This window comes from Erpetoichthys calabaricus, chromosome 5, assembly GCF_900747795.2.
Source record: "Erpetoichthys calabaricus chromosome 5, fErpCal1.3, whole genome shotgun sequence".
Classification (NCBI taxonomy): Eukaryota; Metazoa; Chordata; class Cladistia; order Polypteriformes; family Polypteridae; genus Erpetoichthys; species Erpetoichthys calabaricus.
In genome coordinates, this window is record NC_041398.2 from 150675212 (window position 1) to 150699041 (window position 23830).

General features: G+C 37.5%; 1 protein-coding gene across 1 annotated transcript; it reads left to right on the forward strand.

The window, feature by feature from the left end:
* Nucleotides 1–1028: 1028 nt before the first annotated feature.
* LOC127528007 (jerky protein homolog-like) lies at nucleotides 1029–2603 on the forward strand. Its single transcript, XM_051928551.1, has one exon. It carries the CDS (start codon nucleotides 1029–1031, stop codon nucleotides 2601–2603), a length of 1575 nt encoding a protein of 524 aa, XP_051784511.1.
* The last annotated feature ends 21227 nt before the right edge of the window (nucleotides 2604–23830 follow it).

Genomic DNA, 23830 nt, shown 5'->3' on the forward strand with positions numbered 1-23830 from the left:
AGTGGGTCTAAGTGGTCTTTCGCAAGAAGACTCATATAGTAGGCTCTCAAAGGTCTTCATGATGTGAGATGTAAGTACCACTGGTCTGTAGACATTTGTTGAAGATGTATCTTTCTTCTTTGGAAAATGAACAATACATGATATTTTCCACTGCAGTGGTACTTTCTGAAGCCATAGGGACAGACTGAATAGGTGACACAGGAAATACCTTAAAATGACCATTATGCAGCAGCATATAATAGGGTGTTTAAATGGTTTATTGTGAATCCAAACATTTTATTTTTAGAGAGCTTGGGTGCTTGAAAATGTTTCTCCAAATATGAGCTTGTTCAGGGTGCATTTGTAATAGGAAAATTAAAGTGAAAAACATTAGTGAACAGGCTGTGTATAGAAAATTTTATCTAAATTCAACTTTCAATGTTCATGTATTATCTGAAAATCTTATTGAATTATCATTTTGTTAATATTCTCTGAAAGTGTTTGCTTTTAAAGCACTGGTATAATTTTAAGATAATTATGTGTCTGTATCACAATTAAAAGTAAAAAATATAATACAGTAGAGTCCCGCTAATCCGAACTAATTGGGACCGAACCCTGTTCGGATTAGCGAAAATTCGGATTAGGCGGAGTTTTGTCATATAATGCCATATATTGACTTTATGAGGCGTATTAAGCGTCTGATGTGTCAAGAATTAAAGGTAAGAAATTACGTATTCTAGTACACTGCAATTTAAACTGCACTGTAGTGTGACTGTGATCGGAGGTAAAATCGATATGACGAGCGGTAGGTGAGTAGTAGCGGAAGGGCAGTGACCTAGACCCCCCGCCTAGAACTACGCATTCCTCTTGATTTCCGTTCCCAAACTATGAGTCACTGAGTCAGTGTGCCACCTGCTACTGCTGAGTGATGTGTTTTGTGCAATGTTATTGTTCGTGTGCGCGCACTTGCCCTGTGTTTTGTGAGTCCTTGTGAGCGGTGTGTAGTGTGGTTTCTTTACATTCTGTGCTTGTCCCTGCTGTTAATCATCATGGCAAGCAAACGTAAACATAAGTCGTGTACATTAAAAGAAAAACTGGAAGTGTTGAAAAGACTTCACAAAGGTGAAAGTGCCACTCAGTTATCGAAGGAATTTGGTGTCGGGAAAGCAACAATTTCTGATTGGAAAAAGAACAGAGGTAAAATTGAGCAGTTTTGCACTACCACAAGTGAAAAAACGATTGAAAAACGTAGCAAGACGACAGTGTCTTCTTACGAAAAATTGGACGAAGCACTTTTCTTATGGTTTACACAAGAAAGACAGAAAGGAATCCCTATCACTGGCCCTCTAATTCAAGAAAAGGTGCTTCAATTGAACAAGCTCATGGACGGTGACGTATCATTTACGGCTAGTTGTGGTTTCTTAGACCGATGGAAGAAAAGACACGGAATCAGGCAGCTTACAATAACTGGGGAGAAATTGTCAGCGGACAACGAAGCAGCTGTTGAATACCTTGAGGAGTTCAAATGCATCATTTCTTCCTACTCGCCCCAGCAAGTTTACAACGCAGATGAGACAGGACTTAACTTTAAAGCATTGCCTACCAAAAGTCTTGCATCACAAGAGGAACGATCTGCACCAGGGTTTAAAATGGATAAACAGCGCCTAACTGTGTTGGCCTGCAGCAATGCTTCTGCCACAAATAAGCTTCCACTGATGGTTATCGGCAAATCGGCAAAACCACGCTGTTTTAAGAACATGAACATGAACTCTCTCCCTGTTTTTTACAGAAATCAAAAGAAAGCTTGGATGGATCGTTCCTTGTTCAAAGAATGGTTTGACAAGCAATTTGTGCCAAAAGTAAAAGCGTTTAACAAAGAAAATGGATTGCCTCCTCGTGCTTTGTTACTTATAGACAATGCTCAGTCACATCCAGAAGAAATGCAACTTGTTTGCGATGATATCAAGGCTATTTTTCTCCCACCAAATGTCACATCAATTTTGCAGCCAATGGACCAAGGGGTTTTGCAGGCTTTGAAACAGAATTATAGAAAAATGCTTCTTCGTAGCCTACTTGAAGATAATGAAGAGCTAACAATTTTGGATAAACTCATGAAAATGAACATCAAAGATGTTATTTACTGGGTTGCTGAAGCTTGGGAAAACACATGCAAGAAATCCTTACAGAAGTCTTGGAAAAATCTCTGGCCTGAGCTAGAGTTTGTCCAAACAGTTTTCCCCCCGACAAAAGAAAATTGCGAACTTCTTCAATTGGTGAAAAGAATGCCAGGTTGTGAAAATGCAGAAGAAGAGTGCGTGGAAGAGTGGACGGCCGTTGACGACTCTGGCCATGAAGAATACACAGATGAGGACATTGTGGCAGCTATGCAGGGAACGTCAGCTGATCTCGACGCAGACGACAGTGAGGAGGAAGGGGACGCGCCGACTGATGTTGTTCCACACACTGCCACAGCCAGTGCCCTTGATCTCGCTTTGCGCTACGTTGAGCAACATGCCGATGCAACCCCAACAGATGTTATGTTTATGCGGCGTTGGCGAAACATTGCTTCTTCAAGCCGTTTTAGTTCGTTGCGTCAGAAGGAGATCACTGACTTTATCTCTTAGATAATGGTTTGCTTTTTACGTTTTGTGTAAATGCTGTACAGAACATGGATTCTACATATGTGACTAAATTCGAACTTGTTTCAATTTTAAGTAAGGCTGTGTTTTGGATTTTTAGTTTGACAGCGAAATTGAAAAATTACAAGTTTCTTAAATGTACATTAAACGTACGACATAACTTGAAAAAACTTGTTTTCTTTACTTTTTTTTCCCTAGTCTTGTTCGGATTAGGCGGATTTTCAGATTAGCGGGGTTCGGATTAGCGGGACTCTACTGTAAGTATTGTTGGGAAGGATCAGAAAAGTCAGTCAGGTTTCTTTTTTGGAAAATCCTAATGTTGCACATAAGTGTATTGTTGAAGGGTTGTTTTTGAACAAATTTGTGTGATGCATGTAAATCAAGATGTTATTAAACATTATTACCATTAGTATCAATATTATCAATATAAAAGGTCTCTAAAAGGTCTCAATTCTAAGTATATTTCATATATATTATATAATGTAGGGACTGAGAATAATATGTGGTTATTTTGTAAGTGTACAATTAACAGCAGTATTTCAGTCCCCAAGTAATTCCTTCAGTATGCAATATTCTAAGTTATAGCCAAATCACTCAAATTTAATTTGTTGAAGACAGTTAGTTGTAGGTGATACCAAGAAAATGAGGAAGAGGTATAAGACCTCTTCTGTATAGGCATTCAGATATTTATAGGTTACATTCTGTGTCTATCTGTCATACAAAGGTGCATATATTTGTGACTTATTAATAAGGTTTCCTAAAAGAATGTTTACCTTTACTTTATGGTCTCTGAATAATTATGTTTTATTTGTCGTTGTCTTCATTCCTAATACTAATAATAATTCTTTACTAATAATTCTTTATATTTATATGGCACTTTTCTCACTACTTAAACTGCTTATAATTGTATTTATTAAAAAAAAGAGATTTGTTTAACAAAAATAAAGATGGAGTGGAAAAAATTCAAATAGCTCCATATTAATTTTAGTATTATTAATTTTCTGACTAATGTTAAATGAAGACATAACCAATTAGTGAGGTTTTGTTTCAATTAGGTTTGAATAGATCTTTAAGGAATGGTTTGATTGCAGCTTATGAATGAATCATTACTCTCTGAGTATTTCTTTTCGTTTCAATTAATTCCACATTTACTGAAGATCGGATTTTCTAATAATGTTGCTTCTTACAATGAAGTAACAACACATAATTTATAATCAACTTATTAATGCCATTCAACATAAAGGGTAAATAGTCTAATGTGTTCAGACTTTATTAATTAAAGTCCCGATTTGTTTTTTCCAGATGATGTTTTACATTTAAGAGTAATGAGAAAATAATTGTTAGAATTTTTATTAACCCTGCAGTGAATAACTTTTGCAGTACACCTGACAATGACAATTATTTTGATATGATCTAAGGCAGTTATTTTAAGAATGATATGGTGTTAGTACAGTAACATCTTAGATACACTGCAACTGATCCACTAACTCCAAAGCTAAATTTGTATGAACAAATAAATGCATATAAGTACAGTAGCTTCAATTAACTCTGTTAAATGGTTTCTCTGCAAAAGAAATTTGATAAAACTCTAATGCTGCTTGGTTATATACATTAGGGGTTTGACAGAAATTATCTGCTATTGACAAACATAATTTTATCATTTGAAATAATAGAGGAAAGCATTTGCTTTTTCCTTTTGTTGTGAGAACTTTGACCAGAATCTTGAAATACATGTTTAGCAGAGATATTGGTATATAGACTTGACAATCTTTTTGAATTTGTACTGTTCTTTGTGATGATGGGTTTGGATTCTTTGCCGATTTTTTAAATTATTTTTTTCTCTGTTTTTTTATGAACATAGATAACAGAGACTTAATTTAACCATATTTTATAATACTTTTCCAAACAACTATCTTAACCTTTATATCTTTTCTACTTTGTAAGGGGTTTAAAACTTCTAACATTTGGGGAATTGTTACAGCATATAGAACCTATTTAGGTGCATTGGTTGAAATTGTGACATGTCTAAGTAACCAAAAATAACCATTATTTCAAGATTCTTTCTTCGCTTATTAAACAGAATTAAACATCTTATATTATTCTTAGCTTATATCATTGTGTAAAATAGGCTTTGTGCATTGATTTTCTGCAGTAGTGCTTGTGACAATGCGAGTCCACTCCATGCTCCCATCGTCCTTACGGGAGCCCTGAACCCGACACCGTCGGTAATGTCACCGACATGAGCTGACATATTAGGACAATTCTCAACTGAAGCCAGGGGATATTTCCAAAATGCCAAGTGCTTTTATTAAAAACAAAACAATCAAAACAGTGTCCAAAGTGCAGTGCATCACAGTTTTAATAAATAATCCATAAAAACAAGTGTTCAGTGGGGATAAAAACAATAAATAAATCCTTTAAAATTGGAGGCTGAAAATGCAGTCTCACTCTTCAGGATCTTAGCACACCACCTTCTCTCTGGTTCACCCATAACTCGCAGCCAGACTGCCCAAGGTCGGCTCTCCTCCCTTCTTCTTTCGCGCTCATGTAGTTGCTCCTCAGATCCCTCGGGAGGACACCTGCCTTGCACACCCCACTCACCCGAGCTTTCAGTGGGGTGGACTAGCCCCATGAGCGCCACAACCAAACGCTCCTTCGCGGGGCCCCAGCTCATGCTGTCTCCTCCTCCTCCTCCTTCATAGCTGCTAAGATGGCTCTTTCACATTCTTTAACCTCCTTTTTCTTCCTCTATACATCTCCTCGATCGATCTATCCCCCTTCCTGGTTCCGACCCGTATATATACAACCACCCGTGCCTCCGTGGCCGCAGCGCCTTAATCACACACCACAGGAAGCCAATGAAGCAATTGAGAACAATCGCACTCACGCGTGCAGGTGCGACTCGCTCCAACTACCTCATTAACTCCCCGCGGTCGTGCAATAGCACCCATGGAGAACGACACGGCTCTACGGATTTAAACTAACCTGGACCTTTTTGTTTTTTTGATGCCGTGGACCTGCTATACCACAGTGCTTTGAACTTCTTTCTTATGTTTCATCTGTTAACATCTCAATAATCTTTCTTCCATGTAGGTAGTAACTGTTCAGTATGTCTTTTGGATAATAAATTAAATGCGGTTTACACATCCAATATGTCTTATTTTTCATCTATTATGAAGATATGACCAGTTAATTAAGATTTCTGATTTTATTTATTTTTTTGCTTCCCCTGGAGTACTACCAATATGAGGTAGGTTACCAAAAAAAGAGACAGGCAAAGCTCATTTCACACTAAGGTCAGAAGAAATCTTGGAGCAAAAAAATTAAATGATTGTCAAAACCAATGCACAAGTCTGATTTTAGTCAAACATTCAAAAAATGTTTAAATATGGTCCTCTCACTCGTTAATTTTCCCTTAACTAGTGCTAATTTTCTACATTGTCTTTAGAGAAAATCCAATGCAATGCTGCTGGTTGTTGCTATCTTTTATAGGTGGAGTGACATGGCACGGCATGACATGTGATCTCTACCTCATGTGTTCAGCAATGGACATAACAACCACAAAAAAACATAGCCGCAGCCATGCAACAACTGTCACAAAATGGCAGTGACTCTACAAAAAGCAGAATACGAAATGTCACTGCCAGATTAATGATAAAATTAAGGAGAAATTTGTGAACAAAAATTTAAATATGGAATAAATCAAATCAAAAGGACCACCACAATAATGATTTATCACACACAAGAGTTAAATTAGTTTTGGAAAAATGTGTATTTTTGTAAAAATTCAATTTATCATATACTCATTTTTATCCTAACACACTTAAATATTGGATAAGCTTGGAATTTTTCAAATCTAAATGTTTTCTTCACAATCATGGTATATATTGATTTGCCACATACAGCTGTATTTTAAAGTGAAGCATTTTTTAATGTTAAAAAACAACTAGCCTGTTCTTGCATTATAAAATTGGGGTAATGTGGCCAGGGTTCAAACATGAAAACAAAAAGCCTTTAAACTTTCTGAAGCCAAGAGTGTTATTGAGTATTGATCTGCATCTTGAGATTGCACACATTGCTAAATATTGCAACCATGTTGTTTTAGGAAGATATAAAAGCAAAAGGCAAAACATTTTTGTATTATTCAGGCATTTAAAAAAAAGATTGGCTTTGTGCCTCACCTCACTGATCAACTACCAGCAGGGCAAACCTTCCATGCCCTAGTGTGGCATTATTTTGAAACATGATTTCCAGATTCTGTTATTGAATGTTCATTCCCACATGATCACTCAGTCTTTCACTCTGACTGATAAATTTGATGTAAAAATTGCTGTGAATCTCAACTCAGCAATACCTCATCATATTATGGGTTTGAGTAGATGCATAGCAGGATGAAACAGTGAAACTTTCTAGTTATGTTTATTCGCTCAAAAATGTTGCCCTTAATTCTTTTACTCATGTACTCTCAGCAAGAGCAACTCAGCTATTACATTTGGTAATTGGTTTATGGAGCTTCAATCTATTTATTCATGGTTTGGCTCTATTGCAATGTGCGTTTTGCATTTTTTCTGTGTTTTTTATTGTGCATGCACAGAAAATGCCACAGAAAATGTGTAATGCTGAGTGTTGATTGGCTACATAAAATTACAATACAGAAGGAATGATACTGTAGAGACCTCAACAAGAAAAACAAAAGGACGTGGTAGGGATCGCAGAACAGTTTACTGAAACAGTCAAAAAAAAAAATACACGATTGTAAAAGCAAAAACCAACAACTTTGAAATGAAACTATCTGCAGTTGTCTATGAATCTTTCATTGTTCTGGCCCTGAGAGATGCTGTTAATGAACCCAAAAAACACAACAAAACCACTGACTTCACATGCATCATCAGCTTCACATCCCACACAGCTCTCCCACTCGAACCATCCAGAAAAAAATCCTGTGCCTCTGTCCCCCACCCCAGGTTCAGGTTGCCTCCTTTTTTCTGTAAATCATACCCCAATGTCAGTCCTCCTGCAATGGACCCAACAGTCACTCCCCACCCCGGGCTTCAACCTAGCAGGGACACTACTCTGCCCCCTCCTAAGAAATCTCTTGAGGAAATCTTGATATAAGCTTGGTAACCTGATCATCCGTCTTGAACGCCATGCCATGCAGGGGCATTGGGGCCTGGCTGTTCGTGGTCTTCCTGTGTAAGTTCTCCAGGTGATGTATTTCCCCATTGAGCTGGTATTCTCTTCACTCCTCCACAATAGGGCATCAGTCGGTACTAATGTAGGAGCACTCTTTGATTTTGTTGTGTATTCTGCACCCAGCAGACCACATCCCCCACACAGTCCAGCACTTGACACAGTCTGAACCTGGAACTGTCAGGTTTTGGGAACCGACCCTTCTTCCAACAAGGCCTAAACACACAAACTGAGTGACCAGGGCTGAAGGGTCAACCTCAAGTATGCAAATCATAGTGCTGGGTTTGGGTAAGACTGGCTTCACGCAAATGTTGATGGGCAAAGTCATAGGCCATATCTAGGCAGTCCTGTAGGTAAACAAGTATATTCAGAGCCGGCTGGAGTCCCACAGGGTTCTGGAGCTGGCCCATACAACAGAGAAGCAGGAGTCCGCAATTCACATCCCAACATTAGAAGGGCAGGGATACAGCTAGTCACTTTTTGAACTGTTGTTTGGCATTGTAGGAGGATCCAGCCCATCACTATAGGGGTGCAGGGGTGTAGTGCGGGTTTTCCGAAAATTGCATGTGTTCACAAATCAGCTGATACAACTTGCTCTTGAAATTTTGGCCCTAATAGGCGTGAAGCTCTTTTGGCATGCAGAAGAGACTGAACATACCCTCAACTAGAGCATCCGTGACTGTCTCAGCTTCCTGATCAGGGAGGGGGTAAGTTTCAGGCCACTTTTTAATATAGTCGACTGCAAACAAAATTAACTTTGGAAATAACCTCCTGCCATTTTGACTCTCCTGTTGCTGTTGCTCATTGTTGTTGCAAGACTATATTATGCAATCACAAACTGTCCCATTGGGAACACAGGCTTTTCACCGCAGCCCCTTCGGGAGCCACCTCCCCCCAAGGTTGGTCTGAACCTCGTTTCCGCCCACCCGCAAACTCGCTGCCATTCTGCCTCATCCTCATTCAGGGAGACAACTCTGCAGGTTTTCTCCTCATTACTTTCCATCTCCCTTAATTCTTGCCACACACAATACCTGCATTCAGACTGGAAGCAGGGGCCCCGAGAGACGTTCTCCTGGCCGACTGGTCCATGAGTGCAACCGTTGTTGCAGCCCTAGGGCTGATTTAGCAATTCTGTAAGGTTCTCCCGCATGTTGGGTGGTGGTTCTGACCCATCTTCTTCGTCCATCCTCGAACCTAGGTCACCTAATCAATAGATCCCACTTCTGAGCACCAGTGTAGTGACCTCAACAAGAAACACAGAAGGACGAAGTAGGGATCACAGAACAGTTTACTGGAACAATAAAAAAAACTACATGATTGTAAAATATTGTATAAAATATTGTGTAAAATAGAACTATATACAGTTGACTATGAATCTCTCATTGTTCTGGCCCTGAGAGATGCAGTTAATGAACCCCAAAAAAGCAAAGCAATAAAAAAAAATGCTGATTTCACATACATCTTCATCTTTACCTCCCACACAGTCCTCCTACTTGGACCATCCACAAAAAAATCCTCTGCCTCAGTCCCTCCCTGCCCCTCCATTCAAGGTGCTGTCCCTTTTCTTCCCTTTTTCCATCAATCATACATTCAATATCAGTTCTCAGCACCATTCTCCACCATCCCTCAATCAACCCAACAGTCACTATCCCCCTCTGGGCTTCAGCCTGGTGTGGGCGTTACAATATTAAGTATGCAAATCTCAAATTAGATTTAACTCCTGACCTTCAAGTTTCAAGTCAGGGCTTAAATTATAAGGATTATATTCCAGCAAGTTTTAATCAAGCAAGTCAAGTTCAGGCATTTCTTTTATTCAAACAAGTCAAGTCAAGTCATAGTTGAGAACACTTGAACAAGAACAGTGCTTATATTTTCACCACTATCTGCAATAAATCTAGACAAGTTAACATGTCTTATACTAATATTTAAGCTAAAAATAAACTCAGAGAAAACTATTCTTAAGTAACAGTGTTTGTTATATTAATTGTGTTATTTGCAATTTATACTATGAATTTTCCAGTTTCATGATAACTGTCCTATATTTAAAATGCACTGCATTTAAATAAAATACATTTTGAAAGGCTATGTCACTTTAGGTTAATGCAGCTACATAATCTTCATATAATTTTGCATATTTATAGATTTATAAAATATTTTAACAATTCCAAATTATATAAAATGCATTGCACTTGCAGAAAATTATTATTGTCAAGACTTTATCACTTGTTTGTGTTCAATGTGGCCACATTAGCACCCCTCCATGATTAAACACCTACTCAACAAGGTACCTTAATGAAGGCACTTTCAGTATTCATGCTGCAACTTTAAACAATGGGGGTGAGTCATTTTTGTTACACTTTAGAATATTAGAGTAGTGGTTCAGCTGAACTCAAGCATTGCAACTTTCAGCTTTTTTTTTTTTTTTTTTTTTTTTTGCATTTTATGTTACAATGCTAACCGTCCTCACTTGAGTCCTGTGCTTCATTTAAAGTAGACTGCATTTATGTCTGTTCAACCTGCATTACCTGTTCCATGATCATCTGCAGTAATCAAATGTATATAGAAATATGAATTGTAGTTATAAAAGATGTTAAATAAAACAATGCTGTTCATATCATCTGTCTAAGAATAAGCCACAATGTAGTGACATGTCAGCTGTAGATTTTACTGTATACTTTTAGAATATGAGTGTGTCTCTTCAGTCTTTAGTGTCTTAAGATGGTTTCAGTCTTATTTAACAGGTAGAAAATTCTTTGTTAGTTTTGGGGAATGTAGTTCAGAGGTTCATGATATTGTATATGTTGTATAACACAAGGATCCATTTTGGGCCTGCTGTTCTTTTCAGTCTACATACTTCCATTAGGTTAGATTACATCATAATACAAGGCGAACTACCACACCTATGCAGATGACATGCAATCTTACTTATCTATAACACCTGATAACCCTGATGCAGTGGCCTCTCGGATACAATGTTTGCCATGTTAACAATGGTTACAAAAATTGGAAATAATGAAGGTATTAGAAATAAACTTGATCCCTTAGCATTAAAAGTCAACGTGGAGGTAAAGAACTTAAGTGTAAATATGGACTCTGACATTAACAATATTGCTAGGACAGCATTTTTTCAGTTAAGTTTTGCAAAAAGTTAGACATTAGATATTTTATAAGTTAGACCACTTATAAAATACCAGATGCTCAGAAATGAATTCATGCTTTTGTTTTTAATCGACTACTGTAATATGCTCCTAACAGGACTACCTTATGAAAGATATCACTTCTCCACCAATTGTGGTCATCACTGATGAAAACAATGGAAATAAATGTCATCATCTAAGAGAAAGAGGGGCAAGTTCGTTGTATCATGTGAACGTGACTGAGGGGATAAAACAATAAAAAAAACACTTAACACCTTACAAGTAGCAAAAATATACACTAGCTGTTACAGACTCAAGTCAAATGTACTTTATTACTGTGTAATAGTGATAATAACAGCAGCTTTCCATTCAAAACTTGAACATGCAACATCTTGATTACATGGCTGCAGTTCTTACCTATACACCAGTCAAACAGGCATGTTTAGGTTGGGTCGATTGATATCTGGGCTTTGGTTTTTACACATTGCCAACAACATGTCAATTGAATAATTTATTTGTCTTTGGTTATATTCTTGAATAAAAGTGCACTTATTTTGTTATAACTTTTGTGAAAGTGTTTATTTGATATTTGGACTTCAGTCTTCGCGCATTATACACTTTGCATCAGCATTTTGTCATTATTACTATAACATGAAAAAAGTTTTTTTTAGTTATGTGTTCAACTTTTCTTGCATCACATTTCCTGTCATCCTACATTTACCCAGATCATTTACCCAGATCATTGTAGACATGGAACACACATGAAATGTATGTATTCCAAATAACAATATATTATTTACCCTATACAATTCTAGACACCTAACAGCTTGATAAACAGACATGTGCTGGGAGAACTTCAGCCATGTTGGTGTTGGGGATGGGTTAGTAGGCTGCTTGCTGCTTGTGCTAATTGACACATTTGCAAAAGAAAGACGCTGATGAAGAGGTGTGAAGGAATTTAAAGTGGCCCGGCATTTCGACTTTTTTCTTAGGCTTCGGGGATTCTAGTGTTAATAACAAATTCTTATATCGGTGATATAAGTTCAAAAATTACATCGGTATTGGTTCAAAAATGGGATGTAATTTGCCACATCTGTATTCCCAAATTAAATGTATTCCATCTGTATTCCCAAATTAAATGAAGACTAAATGGGTCAATAAATTGTTACTGTACTTACTGACTAGACTGAAGATAAGTTTAACTTTTTTTTCACTCCATTTGCTACAAATGAAAGGCCATGAAGAAGCATCTATATTCTTCAATGGAGTTTGACAAAAAAAATGATGAAATAGAAGACTGTTTATATTTCCACTTTCTTGAGGGAATGTAATTGTACTGCAACTTGACTGCAAACTTTTTTGCTGTTGTTTTTTAACATTTTATTATGAGATCCCAATCAATAGGGTGGCACAGAATTTATTTATTTATTAATTTTTATTGTAATCATTCCATACAAATAGATCCCGCCCCGCCCCCGAGAAGGAGAGCTAAGCCAAAGGAGAATTGCTTAGGGCTTTTTAATAAGGCAACAATAATTAGAAGAAAGAGAGAAATTAATATATAGGTAAATAAGAGATGGAGAAGGGAATTAAATGCAGTAATAGTTATTTCTCTTATTCTAAAATAATATTGATTAGATCCTGCCAGGTTTTGAAAAAATTTTGTACAGATCCTCTAACTGAGAATTTGATTTTTTTCAATTTCAAATAATATAAAACATCGGTTTCCCACTGACTTATCAGAGGAGAGTTAGGATTCTTCCAATTTAACAGAATAAGTCTGCATGCCAAAAGTATAGTGAATGCAATCACCGTTTGCTTGTCCTTCTCCACTTCAAGTTCGTCTGGAAGAACACTGAACACAGCTGTTAATGGGTTAGGAGGAATTGTGATACGAAGGCTGTCTGAAAGGCACTTAAAAATTTTGGTCCAAAATGATGTTAGTTTGGTGCAGGCCCAGAACATGTGACTCAGTGAGGCAGGAGCTTGGTTGCAGCGTTCGCAGGTTGGATCTTGCCCTGGAAACATTTTGGACAGTTTTAAGCGAGACAGATGGGCTCGATATATAATTTTTAGTTGAATAATTCTATGCTTTGCACAAATGGAGCTCGAGTGAATTCTCTGTTTTGCTACCTTCCACTTCTTTTCTGATATATTGATTAAGAGGTCTTCTTCCCAATGTCCTCTTGGGTCTTTGAAAGGTAAGGACTCTAATAGGATTTTATATAATGCGGAAATGGTGTTTAATTCCTCGAAATTGAGCAGTATTTTTTCCAGCATTGTGGAGGGTGCGAGGTGGGGGAAATCGGGCAATTTTTGTTTAACAAAATTTCTAATTTGAAGATAGTGAAAGAAATGTGTAGTTGGGAGGTTGAATTTAGAACGTAATTGTTCAAAAGATGCAAATATGTTGTCTATATAAAGATCTCTGAGCATTTTAATCCCAAAACCTTTCCAGGTATTAAAAACTGGAAATGTTTGCAAGGGTTGAAAGGGTGGTTCTCTTGCAGAGGTGCCGCGGATAAAAGATTTTCCATCTTAAAATGCTTTCTAAGTTGGTTCCATATTCTGAGTGAGTAAAGCACAATTGGGTTATTAGTATATTTGCGATAACTTGCATTTATTGGAGAGCAGAGCAGGGAGTATAAAGAAGTACTACAGGATTTTACTTCTATTGCGGACCAAGCCTGTGTATGTTAATTTATTTGTGTCCAGGTTTTTATGGTTTGTATGTTTGCTGCCCAGTAATAAAACTGAAAATTAGGTAAAGCCATGCCACCTTCTGCCTGAGGTCTTTGTAGGGTCGCTCTTCGGATACGTGGGGGTTTTGAGTTCCAAATGAATAAGGTTATTGTTGAATCTAACTGTTTAAAAAACTATTTATTGATATATATATTGGAATGTTTTGAAATAAAAAAGAAGTTTAGGAAGGATATTCATCTTAACAATGTTAATTCTTCCGGCTAGAGTGAGATGAAGGGTTGACCATCTATGCAAGTCTTGCTTAATTTTTTCCATACAGACGCCAAAATTTTGTTGATAAAGAGCTTTATGTTTACTTGTGATATTTACCCCTAGGTATTTAAATTGATCTGCTGTGGTAAAAGGTAGGGTGTCCAATCTAATACTATATGCTTGTGAATTCACTGGAAAGAGTACCAGATATCTTTTGAAATTCTGTTAGTGCTGTTAAAACTGCAGGGACAGTGTTTTCTGGGTCTGATATATATAAAACCATATCATCTGCATATAGAGAAATTTTCTTTTCCAGTCCTTCTCTGACAATCCCCTTTATATGATAAGAATTTCGGCAGTGAACTGCCAATGGTTCAATGGCGATTGGAAACAGCAGTGGCGACAAGGGACATCCTTGTCTGGTACCACGTTCTAGCTTAAAGCAGTCTGAGCAAATGTTATTAATACAAACTGAGGCTTCTGGATTGGTATACAGTAGTTTGATCCATGCACAAATATTCGGGCCAAACCCAAATTTCTCCAATGCACTGAAAAGGTAGTTCCAATCAATCATATCAAATGCTTTTTCTGTGTCTAATTATAGTAATATCTCTGGGGTGTTTGATTTTGCTGATGAATATATAACATTAAACAAGCGTCGGAGACTGGAAGATAGATGTCGGCCTTTAATAAATCCAGTTTGATCCTGTGATATTACCGGGGGCAGCACTTTCTCCATCCTTCTAGCTATAATTTTTGAGAGTATCTTAACATTATTATTCAGGAGTGAAATTGGTCTGTATGATGCACATTGTAACAAGTCCTTATTTTGTTTAGGAAAGACGGTGATTAATGCTTGACGAAATGTTTGAGGTAGTATTTGGTTGTCTCTAGCTTCTGTAAATGTTGCCAATAAGAGGGGAGCTAGCTGAGTGGAGAATTTCTTATAAAATTCTACGAGGTAACCATCAGGGCCTGCTGATTTCCCGCTTTGAAGTGACTTTATAGCATCTAGTAATTCTGTTAGCGTTAGAGGTTTATCCAGTTTTTCAGCACTTAAAGCATCAATTTGTGGTGTCTGTAATGTATCCAGAAATGCATTAGATTGTGTGTTGTCTTCTTTGAGCTCAGTAGAATATAAGGATTTATAATAATCTCTAAATGCGTGCATTATATTTGTATGGTCAATAATTTCTTCTCCATTCGTGTTGGTGATTACTGGTATTGCATTGCGAACTTCTTGTTTGTGAATTTGTTGAGCTAAAAGCTTATTAGCTTTTTCTCCGTGTTCATAGTAATGATGTCTAGACTTATAAATAAGTTGTTCAGTTTCTTTAGTTGTTAAGATGTTAAGTTCTGTATGCAGGGCCTGCCTTTTCCTGTGGAGAGCTTCACTTGGACGCCTGGCTTGTTCTTCATCTACATTGCACAGAATTTAGTCCTGCAGCTTTGCAGCTTCAGGGCCCTGGACTACTAATCAAGTACTTTTTTGTTAAAATATACCTTAACAGATGCACCAGGCAACACATTTACAGTGGTAATAGTAATCTGGTATTTAGCAAATTATCAGATGGATTGCATAGTTATCTAATTACCATAAATATAAAATGGCATACACACTTATTTACTTATTTTAGCCTAGTAATTCCATCATCTATTTAAAATTTAATGTAACATGGAAATTTGCTACTAAAATATGATTAAAATGCTAGTTGGAGTTGTTAAATCAACAGGATTATTTCTAAAATATATACTAGTGAAATTTAATCTGGAATATTTTATTGATCTCTAAGAATCCAAGTACAAAAGTAATACATCTATGTTTGTTTAATTTTGTTCAGTGATGACAATTATTCTTTGGCTTATATCATATAAAGTATATTGACATTTAAACTTTTTTGAAAATGAGCAACACTACATATAACATAACAAAGCATCTATATATATAATTCACTAAGCCGCCGACAAGTAGCCACCCATGGAAAGCACACCGGAAGGGGCGTGGATTCACTAAACCGCCGACAAGTAAGACGCCAATGGCGCACGCAGGAAGGAGCCACGCCCACCAACTCTTAGACCATTGGATACAACGAAAACTCGCAGAGCCACGCCCACCAACTCGGACGCGATGCCTCGGAAAACATGCCGTCATTTCTGTTTCTCTGTGCCACGGTCCCATTTGCAGCTCTGAGCCACGTTGACTTTTCATTAGTCAACCTCAGTGGAACCTTGGTTCACAAAGAGGTTGCGCCAGAGAGAGACAGAGCCACACACACAGGCAGCGCGAGACAGAGAGCCGCGCACACACACAGGCAGCGCCAGAGAGAGACAGAGGCACACACACACAGGCAGCGCGAGAGAGAGAGCCACGCACACACACGGGCAGCGCCAGAGAGAGACAGAGGCATACACACAGGCAGCGTGAGAGAGAGAGCCGTGCACACACACGGGCAGCGCCAGAGAGAGACAGAGGCACACACAGGCAGCCCGAGAGAGAGACCCGCGCACACACACAGGCAGCGCCACAGAGAGACAGAGGCACACATACAGGCAGCGCGAGAGAGAGAGACGCGCAATCCTTTAAAACTGAGGTTAAAACACAATGAAGGAAGCAGTCTTTAAAAACCAATAAGCCCTGTGCCTCTTTTTCATTAGCGTCTCACCTGCTTCACCGATGCAGGCCCTGCAACAGTCGAGATGCTCTCTCACCAGCTGTCCTTCTCTGTGCCTGACATTAAAAATGGCCTTTTGAAGGGGTGCTATGGACCCGCTATACCACAGGAACACATTGCCTTCGAGCCTGCTCTCGCTCACTCTTAACATACTGGCTTTCTCTCTCTCCTCACTCGCTCGCACACTGCACAGGGGAGAAATGCCCGCAGCACGACTCCACCGGGAAACCGTTTCAGCCACACTTCCACGCCCGTCTCTACGCTGTGAGTGCAATGATTATTTATTTACAAATTGCCTTTTGAAGGGGAGCTGTGGACCCGCTATACCACAGGATCACCTGTGACATTGCCTTCACATTGTTTTCCTTTTATTTATAATCCCGTCGAGCAGATCAGACACCCAAGCAAACAACACTGAATAATCAACAGCTGCAACCACTTTGCCCGCCCCAACTCCTCACCTGAGTCGGTTTCGTCTGTGTTCAGCAGTGTTTCTCAAACCCGGTCCTGGTGAACCCCTGTGGATGCAGGATTTTGTTCCAACCAGATTCCTAATAATGCCGGTGAAACTCATCTGGGATAAGTCGGTTTTTCAAACGCAGCCGTGTAGCAGATTAGTCTAGCAGACTAGCTGGATGTAATAATCCAAAATGAATGCGCGCCCTCGCGCTGAGTGAAAAGCCAATGTATATTGAGTCTAAAAAATATGATCAGCATGTCTTTGATAGGCTGCAACAAAATGATGAAAGAACGGGCGCATTTGTTTCACACAAGCTGGTGGGTGGGTGTTAGTTAGTTAATTAGTTACTCGAAGGATTTCAAGATTTAATATGCACAAGCGGTAAAACTGTAAAAGCAGCCCAAACCAGAAAAGATGGCTGGCAAAAAGTGGCTGACAAATTAAACGCGTGTGCATTGTACTTACTGAAAGCAGCGTTACGGATATTGCAAATGTTCATTTTTTTCCCTCTGCTTAAAAAACATTAAAAAAGTGGCGTGATTGTACACACACCCCAAGCAACCCCGTTGGTACTACCATGGTTGGGTGACTTGGTGGATTATTTATATAGAAAAGCAGCCAAAACCACAAACAACAATGAAAAGTCTACGTGACTCACACGTGCATGTGGACTGTGCAAAGAGGAAAACGACTCAGGTGACAAGTTGGGGGTGGGCACATGAAATGTTACTTTTCTTGGTGATTTATTACATTACCGATTTTTCAAATGTTAATTTTCTCCCTGTGCTTAAAAATCATTAAAAAAGTGGCCCGATTATGCGGCGTATGGTACACCGTGGGTTGGCTAGTGTTAATTAAATGGCCACTGAACACTGTATAAAGAAAGCTCTTTTTCATTAGGAGTAGAGAAAAATTCATGAATAAACTGGAGAAATATTAATCTTTTTAATGTTACGATAGCTAGCAAAAATTATTCTGTGTTTTGTTACTTCTTATTTCAAGTGTTCTTAATGTATCAATTAATCTAGCTGTCAATTAACCATGAGGTGAAAATGGCAAAGGGACCAACACCTCACATGATAAATTGGAATTTAAAAAACTGATTTTCATAAATATTTTATCATTATTCCTTATGCCTCTGCATATCTATGATTCTCGAACACTTATGTCCAGTACTATGAAAAATAACAATACTGTTCAAAAATTAACAGGGCAATAAGAATTAACTGTAGATACTTAAGAGTATTTATGTACAGTATGTTGTTAGATTTTCCTGTTTTTTTCCCCACCTTTCCCACTTTTTAATAAGTATAAGGAGCTCAAGTTACTGTCTGGATCCATTGAATTATACTCATCTTCTTTTTGTCTTGAATTTGTCCCAAATGCAAATCTCTTTCTTGGTTGTGTAAGTTGTCAGAATATGAATATCGAGAGAAAGAGAGATATGACACATGAACACACTAATATCTACACACAAAATGAATAGTACAGACCTTTTTTTTGCATCATTTGCAGTTATAATGTCTTTTTATAAATTTCAGGACTTTGAGCATTATAGTAAGCTTCTGCATAACAAACAAAAGCAACATTTGTAAATGTATTATTAATTTTCAATGCTATATTAGCTTGTAGTACCTAACTAAAAAAATGACCTTTTGATGTGTAACTAACATGTAACTGTAACTAAAATGCAATTTACTTGGACATTTTTGGAAGTAAATTTGAGGTCACATGCTAACATATTAAAATATTGGACTCTTAAAAAGCAACAGTTATTATTAAATAAGAACTTGAAATGAGACATTTCAAAGCTACTTAAACAACTGGAGAAGGAAGATCTAAATGTAATATAAATTCCACAAATCTTTATCATTACACAAACTCTTGGAATATTAATAAAATTAATTAAGATTCTATATTTGGTAAGTTTTTTTGTTTAATCCACTTTCATGTACATTTTACTACACTTGGTGTATGGCCTTTTGGAAAAAATCGAGAACTCTGGCTAAAAAGATAAACAATTGAGAAAGATTTTATTGATTTACTGCAGTGCCTCATAGGACCTAACTTGACAGATAATATGGCAGAGGAATGAAAGCAGGGGTACACATACATCCTTGTTTAATCATTTTGGGACTCTATCTGTCATTACTGAACCAGTTCTGGAACTGTTTTTCTCATAAATGGAATAAAAATATATTGATCATGGTGATAACAACAAAGTGTGTCTATTCAATATCATAATCACTATGTTGAGCTATATTATCTGCACATACTAGACAACTAAATCCATTGAGAGGTTTTTCAACACTCCAAGCGGCATGTCATTTATGTTGGTGCCTGCTTAAGAGAATATATGAAGCCTGTTTCTGTTCCAAAGTATATATGCTGGATCCAGGGGGATTGTTTTAATATATATTCTTTCTGACTTTTAAAAAATATCTGACTTACAATGTATGAAAACTACAAAAAAAAAGCTTGATTACTTTTACAGTAAAACATTGAAGTTCAGAGTCAGAATGTCATAAGTGAGTTATTAATTAAGTTCCCTGTAAATAACCAATAACAACCATAGTGAGTAGAATTAATAAGAGAATCTTGTTTGATTTTGTTTGGATTGAAATAGTATGAATTGAGATGAGCATTTTAAATACTTTTAAAGTGCAGTTTAATATACTTTAAACTACTAGAATTAATCAACCATTTTAGGTTAAATTTCTTGTACTTTCTTTAAGCCATGCCCATTATTTATTATGAGTACTGTGTTCATTGAAATGTATTTTGTATTGGTTGAACAGACTAAAATATATACATTCAAAAACTATTCTAATATAAATGAGCATATAATTAACCCCAGGCATTCAGCACTGCTGCATCACAAAACAAATATTGGGTACTGTATTCAAGTCCTGAGGTGGGCTGGCGCCCTGCCCAGGATTTGTTTCATGCCTTGCGCCCTGTGTTGGCTGGGATTGGCTGCTGCAGACCCCCGTGACCCTGTAGTTAGGATATAGCGGGTTGGATAATGGATGGATGGATGGATGTATTCAAGTCTTCAACTTCTGTTTTCCATATTCTTGTTTTATTTGTATGGGATTTTTTTCAATATAATTTGGACTGTAGTCAAGTTACTTGGTAATATTAAATTACTCTGATGTGATTAGGTGCTTTTTAAATATTCTGTGATGGTATGGTTTTGCAGTACAGATTAATGTGCTGCATTATGCTTGTCCCTGCAAGCACAGGTGTTTTCATATTGATGGCCATGAATGCCACAATCCAGATGTGAAATATACTGCCCTCTCAAATATAGTTTTGGAGGAGTGAAATTCCCTTTAGCTGAACTGAATGAGTTTCTGCTTGCTGACTCAGAGGCCCCAGGTTCACTGACAGCTTCATGAAATGAAGAGGAGTGAGCCCCAGAGTGATTTCTCACTTATGGCAGGATGGATAATAGATACTGTATTTTAAAATGATTGCTTTCCAAGATTAATTACTTTATTATAAAAAAAAAAACAATCACTACCATTATCAGAAAAAAATTTACTTAAAATGTCCTTCAGTTTCCTCTGGTAGATATGATTTTTTGCCTTTCTTTAGTTTATTTTAGAAATAGATTCATAGCAAGACTATGAAGGACTACCTTTTACAACCTTATTTTCTATTTCCTTATTTTACAACTTTATTTGTTTGCTCAGCATGCTGTCCACAGTTTTCAAATTTGTTAGTAAGGACTGCATCGGTCTTAATGATATGAGAGGGTTGCCTTTAGGTTTTTTACAGTATGAATATCTTAGAAAGTGAGAAAACTACCCTTACAGACCAAGACAAGTCTTCTACAAACATGATGCAAACATTTGCTGGCTTCTGTTATGAGTGCTTGGACTTGCATGTGTACTCAGATTGTTGACACTTCTGAACCTTTCATTTTCCTTGCCCAGAAATAGATTGTAGGTCAATTTGTGAAGACTCTGTTGACAAACTTTGTGAGGTTATTACCCTTAATCTGTAATCACAGACATTACATACCTGCTCTAAGACAATGTACTTCCTATTGAAACTTTCAATGTTGTATTACAAAAACTGCCATACATGGAATTTGTTGTTTTATACCAGCCATGATTATATTTAATGCTGTCACAATAAGAGAAAATTTATTTACCAAATGTAGCCACCTATAGGCCTGAAAAGTTATGAAAAATTTGAAAAATAGATTCTACTATACTCTGACAGAAATGAAAATGAAAACTACTTAACTACAATATTTAACACAGTGAAAGCTGGATGAATGACAATTTAATTCATCTGTAAACATGTAATACTTGATCATTCCATAACTATATATGGATTAGAAGAAACATCAGTTGATAACAAATTTTTTTTATAAAATATGGAAAATCTGGAATTTAAAGTAAAAAAGCTATCAATAAGTACATGTTGTAAAGTTTATTAAAATATGCAATATATGTTTTTATAACATCTGCTAATTATAGTTAATTACATTTGGGAATTAGATAGGAATATTGTAGTATCAGACATTTTAAGAATTTTATTAACAAGAAAATGAAGCAGTTTATTTTACTATATTCTTTTCGTTGCCAGTCTATACCAATCCACAAGGTCTTCAGGCTAAATTCTAGTATATTCTCATATATGTACCAGTTAATGTGGTATAGAACCATAAACTCAATTTATACATTAACAATAAAAATTGTGTCGTATTTTGATTTTCTGTTTGTCAAAAATAAAAGAGCAAACACACATTCTTCTTATATATGGTTCTGATTTTTAAGTCAACAACATTGATAACATTAAACAAACTAAACTGTTTCATGCTTGTAACTTGGCATATCAAGCAAGGGTTAGTATGCACACATACCCATCCCACGTTACTGACTACTAAATCAGAAATAGTACCCATGTTACTGATAATGTAAGCAGATAGGCAGGTACTGATGAACTGTGTGTGTATATGTGCACAATTTGAAGGAATCACAGTAAGTCAACAAGTTTAAGTGGTTTGGAATACCGAAGGATAGTGATTGCAAGAGCTACTAGCATGCATTTGAGAATGGCAGCCCTCCTGGGTTTTTCACATGTGACAGTATTTTACATGTATTGAGAATGGGTTACCAGCAAATTAAACCTCAAGGTAAGGATGGCACTGTGGTTGAAGGATATGCTGAGTGAAAGGAAATAATAAAGGCTGACATTTCCTGTGTAGAATAATAGATGGACTACGAGTGATGCCATGAAACAAAACAGAAAACTCAAAATTAAGGGAACACGTAATCATCACAGTCTAACATCAAGTCAATTAAGCTTCAATGATATCAATCTGTCCAGTTAGGAAGCGTAAAAGTGATTGTGAATCATATTCATTTGCTTTGGTGCAAATGAAAGTAACAACAGGTGGTGGCCACAGACAATTGCTCTATCCTTATCCTTCCTGACTGATTCTTCTCTAGTTTAGTGTTTTGCTAGTGTCCTTGTCACCACTTGTAGGCATGAGGTGGTACCTGCAGCTGATTCAAGTTGCACAAGTAGTCCATCTCCTCCAGGATTACACATCCATAGGTGCTGTCGCAAGAAGGTGTGCTGTTCTCCCAGCACAGTCTCAAGAACATTGAGAAGATACCAGGAGACAGGCCATTACACAAGGAGAGTGGGACAAAGTCATAGAAGGGCATCAACCTGGCAACAGGACAAATATCTGCTCTTAAGTGTGAGGATGAACAGAAGGAGCATGGCCAGAGCCCTATAAAATGATCACCAGCTGGTTACTGGTGTGCATGTTTCTGACTAAACTATCAGAAACAGACTCCATTAGGGTTATGAGAGCCAAACATCCTCTAATGAGACCTGTGCTCACAGTCCATCAGCGTGCAGTTTAATTGGCAATAGTCAGAGAATACTACAGTTGGCAGCTCCACCATTGGCACCCCATCCTCTTCACAGATGACAGCAGGTTCACACTGAGCCCATGTGACAGACGTGAAAGAGTCTGGAGATGCCTTGGCAAACATTATGAAGCCTGCAACATCATCCTGAATGACTGGTTTGGCGGTGGGTGATGGTCTGAGAAGGCATATCCTTGGAGGGTCACACAGACCTCCACTTGCTAGGCAATGGTAACCTAATTGCTTTTAAGTACTAGGATGAAATTCTCAGAGCCACTGTCAAATCTTATGCTAGTGCAGTGAGCCCTGGGTTCCTCATGGAGCAGGACAATGCCTCATTTGGCCAGAGTGTGCAGGCAGTTCCTGGATGACGAAGGCACTAATGCCATTGACTGGCCCTCATGTTCCTCAGACTTGAATCCAATTGAGAACCTCTGGGACTTAAAGTATCAGTGCATTTGACGCCACCAAGTAGTATCACAGTCTGCCCAAGAGCTCACTGATGCCCTTTTCCAGGACCTGGAGGTGATCCCCCTGGACACCATCTGCTGTCTCAGGCGCATGCCCAGACTTTGTTGGGAATGCATACAGATATATGGGGGCCATACACACTATTGAGTCACATTATGAGTTGGTGTGATAAAATTCACACAAGTTGGATCAGCCTATAATTTCTATTTTTGACTTTGATTTTCAGCGTGATGTTAAATCCACCTCTCAAAAGGTTGATGGTTTTGCTTTCAACTGACCATTGTTATATCATTTTGTTCTCAATGAATTACACAGCGTTACTCAGTAAACATTTTCCAATTGAATATTTCTTTCATCAAGATATAATTTGTGATTTAAGTGTTCCCTTCATTTTTTGAGAAGCGTACTTGGTAGCCATTAGACCACA

Coding starts and splice junctions, on each gene's coding strand:
- LOC127528007 (XM_051928551.1), top strand. CDS start 1,029: ATGGCAAGCAAACGTAAACATAAGTCGTGTACATTAAAAGAAAAACTG.